Below are 13,622 nucleotides of genomic sequence, written 5' to 3' on the forward strand. Positions count from 1 at the left end.
TGAATTCAATGGAACTGACTGTTGTTCTTGCACTAGTCGTCATGTTTAGATTAGAAATTTAAGCACAAATGACACCTTTCTCTCATTTTATACTGGCTATAGAGTTATCTTAGCCCCAAAGTCCAAAATGAAAAATCATGCCTGGACTGCTTTGGTAAAATGGGGATGGGGGGTACAGAGAGGGGGGAACGTGCAGGATGAGGAGTCCTCATTTTCTACTGCCAATCTGCCGCTTGCACCCTTTCGTACAAACGTCTCTGACAAATTCTATTTTGCTCCGTGTCAACACAAACCATCAACGCGGCTCAGCTACGGATTGGAAAATGAAAGCTTTCTGGCACCATAGACATTTTTTTCCATTTGCTGTACATTTCACCCTGGATTGATGTTTGGATGGTTTTTGTCAACAAATCCCATTCCAAGGCATTGTTGGATGATATATCCACTGTACAATGCAAGTAGCTTTTTAAAAAATATATATTCTACATCCCCCCCCCCCCCCGTCCAGCATTTCATAGAGTCACATTTTCATTTGGAAAATAATATGGGTATATCTCTGCACTAAGCACATTCATATGAACCTCCTCATTCATCTTCTGGCTTGTGAAGAACATTTGCAATAAACCTTCCGCCTTGCACGTTCTATGAACTTGTCTCTTTCCAGTTGCCGCGCATAATGACGTGTTTTCAACACTGGAATGCGGCTTTCAGCTATAGTACATATCAAGTGTATAGTGTGGAATCTAGAGATTTAACTGATGGCAATTTATTGGGGAGAACAAACACTCAAGCAAATTTTCCTAACTTGAATATTCTTGTCAAAGCTCCCGTTTACAGATGGGTAGCTATGTTTTAACTGTTAACGCAACATTCTTTTCCCAGCATTCCCAACATGCTGTGGGGTATAAGTGTTTGAGGGAAGTGCTGCATTTAGCTAGTGCTGCATTTGGCGTAGCTAGAGGGGGTGCAAAACACTAAATTTTGCAGGGAGCCTCACCACAGCATGCAAACATCCCCTCCCCCTCCTCTTCGGAGTCATTCCAGGTCTCTGTTTTACTCCCACTGCCCAGAATGGCTCCGAAAGGGAGGGGGAAGGGCCACTTGCACATCACAGTGAGGCTCCCTGCAAAACTTAGTGCTTTGCACCCCCTCTAGCTACACCACTGCACTTAGGGAATAAATACAGCTAGATAGTAGTTGACCCTATTGCTGCAAAAGCATATCAAGAAGTCTTTAGATATATTAACAAGTCCATTACAATCATGTTTTTACGTTTCAGAACAGGATTCAGACTCTTCAAAGTCAACCAAATTTGGTATTTGTTTAAAAGAAATGCTGGTGTTTTTTTTTGAGATCTTGCATGTAGCTCCAATTTGTTTGGACAAAAGTTGCCTGACACATAGTCAGCAATGAATGCTATTGCATGATAAAACACAAAGAGAGATGCTCTTAAAACTTTATGAAGATCTGTGGGTATGTCTGTAAAATGTTCCATAAAACAGTCATTTGCATTAAGCCCGAACTCTGATTCCCACAAATCTTCAGACCCTTTTTTTTATTTCCCCCTATGAATGAATACTATTAAAGCTCTGTGCTTGTAATGTTTAGAGAAACTTCCCCCTGTTTAACTTGTCATAGCTCTGTTTATATATTTATGCCAATGTGTATCCTGTCCTGTCACATGAGCTCAAGACAGAGAGCAGAATATTTGAAAACATATCCAAATATCGACCTAATGCAATGTATTGGAGATGTCCTTTCCCCACCCCAATGTGCTGTTCTGAGCAGATCTGCTGCTAATCAGAGAGAACATACACTTTATCCCAGCAAACACAAGATTCCAGTCTGACATTTAATGAGATAGTAAAGAATTGAAAGGTGGAGGCATTATAGGAGCCTTTCAGAGTTCTTTGAGAGTGTCATGTGGAGAGTGGTGATCTGGTTGACACTGTATATTTGGGCACTTTTGACAAAGTCCATCACCAAAGGCTCTTGATTGAATGTGGTGGTCATGGAATACGAGCACAGGTCCTTCTATGGATTGCTAAATGAGAAGTAGGAAGTAGGAATATTTGAGTAGTTTTTACAGTGGAGGAAAGTGGAGTTCTCCAGGATCTGTGTTGAGTCCAGTGCTTTTTAACTTGTTCATAAAAGATCTAGAGTTAAGGATAAATGTTGAGATGGCTAAATTTGCAGATGACACCAAAATATTGAGGGTGATAGAAAACCAAAGAAATCCAATACGATCTCTCTGGACTTGGTGAATGGGCAAACAAATGGCAAATGTGTTTCAATGTTAGCAGATGTAAGGTGATGCAAGTTGGGACAAAAACCCCAATTTTCTGGACTTCTGAGTTCCCATCGGTGTACGTGAAATTGGGTTTGTCCCAATGTACATCTTGGGGTACTGGTGGACAAACAAATGAAAAAAGACCCAGTGTGCAGTGGCAAATCTGCCATTGAATGAAAGGAGCAAATGCCCTGGGTGTGGAGACTTACGCGCCCCTAGGACCATGTGAACTCTCTGAGGCTCCTGACGCAGTCGGAAACTTCTAGTTTGCCATAAGCACAGTTTAAGACGTTCAGGAAGCCTAAGGAGGCTTTCCCGATGTATCCTGGAGTTGTGCGAGGCTCCATGCGCTCCAGGTAACTGGGGGGTGGATTTGCACGCAGCGGGTGGCGGCATCCCCTGGGGGCGCCATCGCGGACCATTGCCCTGGTGCGCGGTGCTGGGGAGGTTTGCGGCTGCCAGTGTGTGGCTGCTGTGAAAAGGCAAATTGCATGCAAGGGATTATCAGGCAAGACATTGGAAACTGTGAGTATTATGATGCTCATATAAATCGGTGGTGCAACCACATTTTGAATACTGTCTGGTCACCAAACCCCAGGAAAGATATTATAGAGCTGGAAAAAGGTGCGAAAGCGGTCAACCAAAATGATCAGAGGGCTTGGAACCTCTTTTTTTTTTAACCAGGAAAAGTACAATGTTCGGAACATTTTAGCTTGGAAAAAAGGTGATTGACAGCCCAATGCTAACTAGGGCCTATGTCAGTAGATATAATGTTCCACTGCCATAAGTCCTGTAATGGCTGTGTAAAAGGTGCATCGCCATCTTGCGCTCCAGTACCGTTGGTGCAAATGGCTGGAGGCTCCAAGTACCCCACCCCCCCCCCCAAAAAAAGCCCATCCAGGCCGCACTGGAGCAGGCAAGGTGGCAGCAGAGGGAGGTCATGCACCCTTTCACCAATCAGGGAAGGATTTTGGCAGGAAAGTAGGGAGGGCAGGAGGGATGGATCTTGGCGGCAGTGTAGAGCTGGCATGTTGTTGGCAACCTTCAGTCTCGAAAGACTATGGTATCGCGCTCTGAAAGGTGGTTCTGGAACAGCGTCTAGTGTGGCTGAAAAGGCCGATTCGGGAGTGACAATCCCTTCCACACCGGGAGCAAGTGCAGTCTGTCCCTGGTCTGTCTCCCTGGCTATGGGCCTTCCTTCTTTGCCTCTTTGCCTCAGACTGTTGGCCAAGTGTCTCTTCAAACTGGGAAAGGCCATGCTGCACAGCCTGCCTCCAAGCGGGCCGCTCAGAGGCCAGGGTTTCCCACCTGTTGAGGTCCACTCCTAAGGCCTTCAGATCCCTCTTGCAGATGTCCTTGTATCGCAGCTGTGGTCTACCTGTAGGGCGCTTTCCTTGCACAAGTTCTCCATAGAGGTAGAGCTGGCATAAGTCCAAAGAAACCCATTGACAGCCAAGTGGTTGGTCAAAAGGAAGTGAAAAATATTTTCTTACCTCTCCCAGGCCATCTGGTCGCCTTCTCCCCCATAGCAGGCTGCCATACTCCATTGGCAACACTGCATGCTATAAACTGGCAGGGGATAGGATTGGGCCCTGAGACTTATGCACAGTGTGGAGTGAGTAAAGAGATGATTTTCCATATTTTTCATTGTAATCTCTCAAGCCTCCCTCTCCCTGTTCAATTCTGGTTTCAGATTCTAGTTTGGGGGATACTTTGTAAAATGATGGAGGACATCTGCAGGGGAGAATTGGATGGTGGGGTTAGGTTTAAGGAACCCCCTTCTGCCCTCTGATTTGTCCCTTCAGATGTGCCCCTCCCAGTCCCTACATTAGCATTATGAAAGACAGACTTGCTAGCAGACAGCATGTAGCAATTTGCACCATCTGTAGAAGCTTCAAACTTCAGAATCTTCCAGGACACATTAATTATCATAAACTAAATGTTTAGGAATGTTAAAACAAACACTGAAAAAAATGTGTAGTGTTGGATGAACAATAGACAGGCCCCAGTGAACCCCAAGCCTCAAATACTAGTGTAAAAAGTCATTGGACATCTTTAGGAAAGGATATTGTGGGTAAAGAAGTGGCTCTTCTAGAAGGCAAGCTGATATGCCAGGAGACAACACAATCTACCCAGGGCTTGGTTGAAAGGCTCCCATTCACTTTGATGGACCTTTGACAGACCCCTGCTAATTGGGCAAGAGGTAAAGTGGTAACTATTGGAGATTTATCAGGGTAGAGAAACCATCACTATTCATCCCAGCAGACCATCTTTTCCAGAAGCAATTTACTGCCTGTTAAGTTTTTTTATTTTTTTTAATTGTGATCTCTTTGAGAGTATATACCCACATTTACATCCTTATATTCATTTTACATCCTTTTGCTATGTAAACCCCGTTGGTAACTTTTTGTTGCTGAAAAGCAGCATAATAAATAAGCTTCCCAGTGGATTGTGTCCCGAGTTAATTAGTTGAAATCTAATTAGATTTGGTTGCATTTGGATTTTGGGCCTCAGGTACAACCATCTCTTGCCATATAGCTGTTTTTCTCAAACTGTGAAACAGGTGGGTCACGAGTCAATTTCAGGTGGGTCCCCATTCATTTCAATATTTTATTTTTAATATATTAGACTTGATGCGACTGTGGCATGTGACAGCATTTGGGGAAATGTGTCAGATCTGTGCTTTTAACAGGCTACTCTGTAAATGCTTTTAACAATAGTAAATGGGACTTACTCCTGGATAAGTGTGGTAGGATTGTAGCCTAGGACTGTTAAAAATTTTTCCTTCTTGATGATGTCACTTCCGGTCATGACATCACTTCCAGTGGGTCCTGGCAGATTCTCATTCTAAAATGTGAGTCCCTGTGCTAAATGTGTGAGAGCCACTGCTATACAAGATCCAGCCTGATGCCGCTCAGCTAACTTGAATTATTTTCACACCCATCTAGCTCATTATGTTTGCAGGTGAACTGTAAATCTGCATTTGCCTCTGAACTGTGTAAATGGTCAATTTCCAACCTGCAGCTAGATCCTCAACCAAATTTGCCTCTCTCGTGCTTTTTTCCCATTAGCCCCAAAAGGTCTCTCTTTACAATGTTATGAACATCTTGTCCTTTTCATTCTATTTCCTAGACATTCCCTGCTGTGACTGCCTAGTTGGTAAGTTGAAAATTCTAACACATCTTAACCGTGGGGCATTTGTAGAACTGACTGGTGACTTCTCGCCGCTATGATGATTAATGGCACAGATTTGCTTTAAGAATAAAGATTACTTGAAATGATAGCACCATATAGTTGTAACTGAGCTATGAATCAGGAAGCCTCTGGTTCAAATCTCCTTTGTCTTGAACTTACCAGGTAGCCGCAGGCAAGCCACTCTCTATTTTGGCCTCATCTGCAACTGGGAGATAATAAACTGACCTGTCCTACCTGAGCGTTATAAGATTGGCAACAAGAGCATGCATGTGAAGCCACTTCAGTGCTGAAATGTGGCCCCTCATTTTAACATGCCATTCACCAATTGTGATGTTAAATGCTTGGCAACCTTCAGTCTCAAAAGACTATGGTATAAGCCTACAGCACCTGCTATTCCCAAATGGTCTCCCATCCAAGTACTGACTAGGCCTGACCCTGCTTAGCTTCCAAGATCAGACAAGATCAGGCACGTGCAGGGTAACAGTTGCTGCATGTTAAGAGGGAATTTTTATGGGGTGGGTACATAAATGGAGCAAAGTGTGGGGCAAAGTTATTAGCAGTAGGGATCACTCTCCTGTTTCTTGGTAGGAGTTTGCAGGTGTTTACCACAAGATTCCAGAGTGTGGAGAGGAAGTATTGCCCTCAGTCTGAAGTAGTTTTGTGCTAATGCCACATGATGACTTCTGTGCACCCTTGGCACCCATAATGGGGCGCTATTTTATTAAGCAAGCAAGCAAGCCAGCCAGCCAGCAAGTTATTTGTTTGTTTGTTTGCAAATGTGTACCCACTTTCTCTCCCTAATGGGCATTCAAAGCAGCTTGCAAAAATCATAAAAATATAAACATTATAAAGATCAAAAATTTAAAAAATATAAACATTAAAGGGCGCAATCCAAACCTGCGCTGGAGCAGGCAAGCCAGGAGGCTTGCGCTACATCCAACACAGGTTCGTTGGGTGCAGAGGCTCACCCACAGGCAAGAGGAAGCTCTTCCCCTTACCCCTGGGTAAGGGCTGCATGCCCCTATTTGTCTCCTCGGACCTGCGTCACCTCTGGAGGTGGTGCAAGTCCAAGGAGAGTTGAGCGACTTGAAGCTGCTGTGTTCTCTCTGGTGACGGGGGTTGGGATCCGGCATAACGGCCGGATCCCAGCCCCGCCCCTGACTCCCCACACGCCCACCCCTGGGGCTGCCCATTGCCTGCCCTCCCCCTGCCCAGTAACGCCTCTCCCGCCCCCTCCCCACACCCACCTTTGCCGCTTGCGTCGCCGCAGAGGCTTCTGCCTGCCTCCGCGCGTCAGTGCATCTGAATGCAACTATGCAGCTCCCACCCACGGAGGCACAAACGTGCTTTATGGCACGTTTGCTACCCTCCAGTGCCTCCTATGCCAGTATAACTGCTGGTTAGATTGCACCTAAAGTCTCCTATAACCAGTAAACAGCCTATACATCTCATTAAAAGCCAAAAGCAAGAAAAAAGCAGAAAACCAGCAGTTTAAACAATAAAAAAAAACACAGGACTACATCCACAATGGAACACCTTGTGCTGCAAAGGATTCTGGGAAATGTTCATTGGCAAGGCATAGATCAAGCCTGTAGGCCAGCGGTTTCCAAACTCCTGGAACCCATGACCAACACCACCACCCCCACTACAAACCAGCACATGGCTCCCAGAAGTGACTGGCAATGACATCCTCACCAGTTACATCCAGATTTGGGGACCCGCAATGGAGCTTCAACCAGCAATAAGAGGCCAGGGCAGGCTGAGAGCTTTGCCCAACACATAGCTTTTGTGAACTGGTGCTCTTCCTGCTGAGCTGAGCCTCCAGCCGGTATTTGGAGTGGAGCAGCATGGTCTCCCTCTCTGGTGCAGGTGTCTCATGGTGCCCCAGCAAGTGCATCGTGACATAATAAGAACCTAAGAAGAGCCCTGCTGGATCAGGCCAAAGTCCCATCTAGTCCAGCTTCCTATATCTCACAGTGGCCCACCAAATGCCCCAGGGAGCACACCAGATAACAAGAAGACCTGCAAGGCCTCCTGGGAATTGTAGTTTAAGAACATAAGAACAGCCCCACTGGATCAGGCCATAGGCCCATCTAGTCCAGCTTCCTGTATCTCACAGCGGCCCACCAAATGCCCCAGGGAGCTCACCAGATAACAAGAGACCTGCAAGGCTTCCTGGGAATTGTAGTTAAGAACATAAGAACAGGCCCACTGGATCAGGCCATAGGCCCATCTAGTCCAGCTTCCTGTATCTCACAGCGGCCCACCAAATGCCCCAGGGAGCACACAAGACAACAAGACACAACCTGCATCCTGGTGCCTCCCTGCACCTGGCATTCCAAGGTAGCCTACTTCTAAAATCAGGAGCTTGCATATACCTCTCATGACTCATAACCCGTGATGGACTTTTCCTCCAGAAATTTGTCTAATCCACTCTTAAAGGCATCTAGGTGAGATGCCATCACCGCTTCCTGCGGCAGGGAGTTGCACAGACCATTTACACTCTGGGCATTGCGACGCACAGTGTGGGAACCGCTGCTGTAGGCCTTCACATGAACTGAAAACATGTCCTATAGCACACCCAACACTCCCCTGTAGTTGTGTATTTTAAAGAAGCCTGGTCCATCATTCATTATCATGTCATTAAGGAACCCCTGACTGATGAGCTTCTAAGAAACAGCTTCTAAGAAACAGCTTTCCAGAAGACAGTTTGAAAACTACCACTGGAGAACTGAGCACAGAGCAGCTTTTTCTTCACCCGTTCAGACCGGGAAGCAATTCCACGCTGTTTGTTTCAGGCACGGTACAAAAAACATCCGCCGAAAAACGAAATAACATTTGAATCAGCTCTTGCAAGGAGGAGTTAGCGAACCAGCCACTGGCTGACATTTATTCACAGAGGGCACAAAGAGAGTAATTTTAAATAGCAATCGATTTAACAAAGGAAATGGAAGCCTGTTCAGAGATAATTTGCAAGCGGAAAGAAGGGCTTCGTTTTGAGGTGAATAAATCATTTGCTGCAAATAGTTCCCCCCAACTCTATTAGAGAACATTGATTCAGTTTCTCGGCTACTTTGAAATGATTTGCTCTTAGCACTGCCTTCTCCCTCCACACTTTTTGATACATTATTATGGGTTGCTTGCCTGCTTTTATGACTTTCTCTTTCCTCTGTGTGCCTCAGCATGACAGCTTAATTGTTTACTATGAATTCTGGGGCTAGTAATAGCAGCTAATTTAAATAGGCCAGAGTGAACAGTAGACCTTTAACCATAATGATCCAGGCCACCGTGTTTTATATTCCCCGTACCGACTGTGTCCATATACCAGACAAATAGTTATGCTCTATGCAGTATTTTAAATAAGCGGGGGGGGGGGGGATTTGAGGCATGAATTGGGTATTTGGTACAACTCTCCATCCTCAGATCGTTTTATAAAAGGATCCTATTATTATAAAATGACAAAGCGACTTACACAAAAACGGCCACACCGGGTCAGAGTCATGTTCTCTCTAGTTCAGCAGCCTGTCAGTAGTTTTTGACCCGACAGTGCCTGAGTCAGTTCACAAGCAGGGCACCTTTGTGATTTGCATCCTCTGTGGTTAATTCTTGGCATCTTGTTGTTAATGCCACTGTCCCTGGAAAAACAACTGCAGGGCAGCTGCCCCCCACCCACTTCAGCCCTCATGATGATAAGCCGGTGTGGTGATTTGTCTGATGTGGGTCTGAAGAGACCTGCGTTCAAATCCTGCCTCAGCCATGATACTTGCTGGGCAGCCTTAGGTTAGTAATTATTTCTCGTAGCCTGATCCTTCTAGCGTTTCGGCAACGATTCCTGCCTTAACGCAAAAACCAGTCACAAAAACCACACGCTGCTGAAATGCCGGTGGGGAGGCTGGAGTGGCCTCATGCAATGCAGCGGGTCAATTCAAGGACGGGTTGGCAGACAGTATGATGGGGCAAGGGTAGGGCAGAACTGGGAGGGCTCAGGCATTACAGAGGTGAGAGTGAGTGGCACTTAGTGTGGGCAACTTGCGCTAGATGAAGAAATTGCTAAAGAGCTGGCACAGGAGACCCATAGGAGACCATGGCACAGTGGAGTAGGGTAAATCGGACTTTGACTGCAATCCTAACCACACTTTCCTGAGAATGAACCCCACTGAACAAAATAGAACTTACTTCTGAGTAGATGTGGTTAGGATTGTGCCCTGAGTCTTATTTCCCTCTCCCATTGCATCATGGCACTCTCCCACATATCTTATCACTAGTATCCTTAAAACAACCCCATTGGGTCCATCAAAATTATTATACCCATATCACAGGCATGATGACTGATGCCAAGAGACAGTGGCTTGCCCACCTAGCAAGTTCATAGTTCAGACAGGTGTTCAAGTCTCATAGTTTACATTCCCAGTCCCTACAATCTAAAACTGTTTACTGTTTAGATGTAATTCGAAACCTTGGTTTTGTGCACTCCTTGCTCTTTTCCCCCTTTCTTTCCCTTTTCCCCACAGTCAGAATCTTCTTGTAGTGGGTAGTAGCAGACATGCTTGCCATTGTGTCTGAGCCATTAAAAGATGATTTGCACATCATTTACCTGCAAACCAGGGTGGAAAAAAAAATCATACTTTGATTCTAGTCTTGCTCCTGGTTTGTGGACCAACTGTAGTTGGCACTAACCACGGTTTGCCAGGTTGGCCACAATGGTAAGTAATGGTTTGCTGCTACCCACAGTTAGAAGTTTCTGATCCCAACATGCAGGGGGAGTAGTGCATATGTAAACCCGAGACTCATGTCTACTCATGCTTAAAACACTATGTCACATGAACAATGCTTTAGAGCAGGGGTGTCAGACATAAGGCCCGTGGGCCCTTGGAAGCAATTTATCTGACCCCCATTATAATTGGGCTCTCCCAGCTTGATCACTGGGCTCTCTTAGATCTCGAAAACATGAACTGAATTAGCAGATTTTCTCCTCTGTCATTTGGAACTAATTTTTCTCTGTGTGAGAACAAATGTGCTTATTTCTGGCTTAATGATGTCACTTCCTACTGAATAATGTCACTTCCAGCCCTCAGTAGGCACCATGAATGTGAACTTCAGCTCTCTATATGAAACAAGCTTGACCCCCCCCCACTTTAGAGTTACGTCTGAACATGGCCTAGATTGCCAATTATACATAAGTGAACATCTGAACAGTTTTGTAAATCCCATTAAATGCATCATTAAAGTCAACAAATTAATAGAAAATAAGCACTGAATTTTTTTTTTTAAACCCAAGCATTTCATTAAAACAAACCAATAAAAATTCTTCCTTGAACAACCTCTTAAAACACAATGTACATGTACTGATGGTCACTTTTAAGTCAGGTTATAAATAAACCACTCTTAATGAATTCATCTATCTTTTGATTTGAGGGTGTTTGGGTGGGATTTTTTTTTTCCTTTTAGCCTGAAAGGCTTGGACGCGACTTGCTCCTGTTTCAGGCAATGAAATGGTAATTTCTTTATAGGCTGCCAAGAAGCATTAAATAATTTGTCTAGCATTCAGAAGTATTTAAGCTCTCATGTTTTGCTGAAATGCATTTAAAAAAAAATAAATGCCAGCAAGGATATCCAAGTACATGCATTAATTGTGGCAATCCTATTCTTGTACATAATCAAACCCTTTCAATAGTCCATTAGATTTCATTATTGTCATTCAGTCTCCTTCTGAAGGGAGGTGGATGTTATTGCTATTGAACCAGAGCGTGCGCAAAAACCGTTTTCAAGGGCTTGAGGCTGGAACAACACATGTGTTGGCGCACCTGGGTCTAGGAACATTAATGCCTGTCGCATAGTTCCAGATCAGCAGAATGACAGGTGTGACGAATAGCAGAGAAGTGACATTTGTAAGAGGGGTGCTTAAACCTTTCCCCCCTGTTGCCTCCACTCCCGTCAGTAACCCCCACCCAGAAGCTAATGTTCTGGTTGTGTGTTTGGCTGGCACAGCATAATGGAAATCAGCTAAGGAAAAATGATAGGCAGGAAAGGGTTAGGCTCTCCTCAACAGCTGTTTCTTCATGGCATAATCTCTCTCTCTCTCTCTCTCTCTCACACACACACACACACACACACACACACACACACACACATGCACACTTCGGTGCTTTGCAGATGTTTGGCAGAGACCCTGGTTCCTAGAGCTAAAACATGTTTCTCCAGCCTAACTCTAGCCAGGAGAAACATGACCGGGAGCACTGCCTATGCATGACTCCCCAAAAAACCAGCACGCACAGCCTTTGTGCCATCACAAAGCACTTTCCTGTGCTTTTGTGACAGTGGGAAGGCCTGGCACACCAGCAGAACATACTGTAGAACATACGCAGCAGCCTATGGTGAGGGGACAGTTGTAGAGGACTCTTGAGGGCAAGGGGATAAAAGTTCTCAGGGTAACAAAGGTTCTCTAACCCTGGTGAAAGCCTCCGTTTTCCCTGTTTTGCTGGCATAGAACCAAGGAGAGTATGGGAGATGGAAAGGGAGAATGGGGATAGGATATGGTTGCACTGATCCTGTCCCCATTCCATCTCCCTCCCTGCCCAGAAACACAACCTTGTTCCTTCCCCTCTCTCCCACCGTTTATTCATCTGGTGCTGGTAGAAGTGACCTTGTCACTGGACCACATTGCACTGGTGGCTTCATTGCTGGCAGAACCGGCAAGTGGAATGATGTCACGCAGTCAGCACTGGATCCAGGTTCTTCTGCTTTAATCCTGCCACAGCATTCCACTGGCAGAGATCCAGTTAGGATTGGGCTGACAGAACCGTGTCCCAAGTCACGACCAAGCAGCACTAATATCAATGAGACAAGTTAGTCATTACTTCAGTCCCATGACGTGCATGGAACTTTCTGGACTGCCTTTGGATACAACCCACTTTGTGTTCATTTCAAGCATACGTACTTACAGCCTAATCCTAACCCATGCTGGAATGGGGAGACTGGCTGGCCTGCCCCATATCCAATCAGGGTTTGGACTGGCTGCATCTAACCAGGGGCAAAGGGAATTCATTCCCCTTACCCCGTGTAACGCTGCAGCAGGTTGCACAGATCTGAGCAACCCAGAGCTGCTCTGGGCTGCCAGGAGCAGGGTTACGATCCAGCATAAGTACTGAATCCTGGCCCCACCCCCCCTCAATCATGTTCCACCCATGGCCCACCCGCCACCCACTTTCCCTCCACCCTGGAACACATTCTTCCTGCCCGCCCCCCCAGACCCCCACACTGGCCTGACTCGGCCGATGCAGGTGGACCTTTTGCACCAGCCCCACAGGGCTTGAGCTGGCCTCCCTCCTCACTCAGTGGTGCCAACATTCCTTCTGGCATATTTGCAACACCTCTGAACCGGCGCAAGGGACTTGCGCCAGCCTATCGCCTTTTGTGGATTGCGCCCTTAAGCATATATGGAATTATGGTAGGGAATGTAGGCTATGGGATGGACCAAAGGTTTCCCAGAAAAGGTAGGTTTCGAGAGGGGATGTGAAGGAAGGAAGGGCGGTGGCAGCACATAATTGTTCTGGGAGTCATGAATGTCTAAGCTTGTCTGGCACAACCTTAATCTCATGCTTGCTTCTTTCCCCGCCTCTGTCTTGCCTTTGCTATATCCCAGCATACGAGCAGCCCGCCAGCATCGTGCCTTTGTTCCTGGGAATCTTGCTTTGTACAGTACTGCTTTTGGTTGCCAGTCTCTACTATAGCAGCACGAAGCGAGATTTCAAAGTCTTGGAAGAATTTCACTCCCAGCTTGTGATTGTCTTTCTTCAGATGAAGCACGCTGCTCTGAAATGTTGGACTTGGCTGACGCGGCAATAGGCAGCCATACATGTGGAATCGTGAAGGGCTGGAAACAATGGCCTGTTCTTCTTACACAACATCTGAACGCATTAAAAAATGGAACAGAGTGCAAATCTCTTGCAGAACACCTTCTTGTACAATAAGAAAACCGTCCACAGTGAACACTTGCTTTTTTGGGTTGCATCCATTTCTTTCCATAACACAATTATCTTCCCCTCAAAATCTCAATTGCAATTAGTGCCTCATTGTGTGAGATCCTCCAATTACTGATATTATTATTCTTTATTCACTGCTAACTATGTGTGGGAGC

The 13,622-nt window shown here is 45.7% G+C and overlaps 1 protein-coding gene across 1 annotated transcript in view; it reads left to right on the forward strand.

Annotated features, from left to right (window-relative positions):
* C1H14orf180 (chromosome 1 C14orf180 homolog) overlaps positions 1-13,330 on the forward strand; it is a 20,600-nt gene extending 7,270 nt beyond the window's left edge. The window contains exons 3-4 of the mRNA XM_066612304.1: positions 5,423-5,449; positions 13,128-13,330. Of these exons, the coding sequence (XP_066468401.1) occupies positions 5,423-5,449; positions 13,128-13,330 (230 nt within the window). The remainder of the gene's footprint in view (positions 1-5,422; positions 5,450-13,127) is intronic.
* Positions 13,331-13,622: the final 292 nt, after the last annotated feature.

The sequence above is a fragment of the Tiliqua scincoides genome, chromosome 1 (assembly GCF_035046505.1).
Source record: "Tiliqua scincoides isolate rTilSci1 chromosome 1, rTilSci1.hap2, whole genome shotgun sequence".
Taxonomy (NCBI): Eukaryota; Metazoa; Chordata; class Lepidosauria; order Squamata; family Scincidae; genus Tiliqua; species Tiliqua scincoides.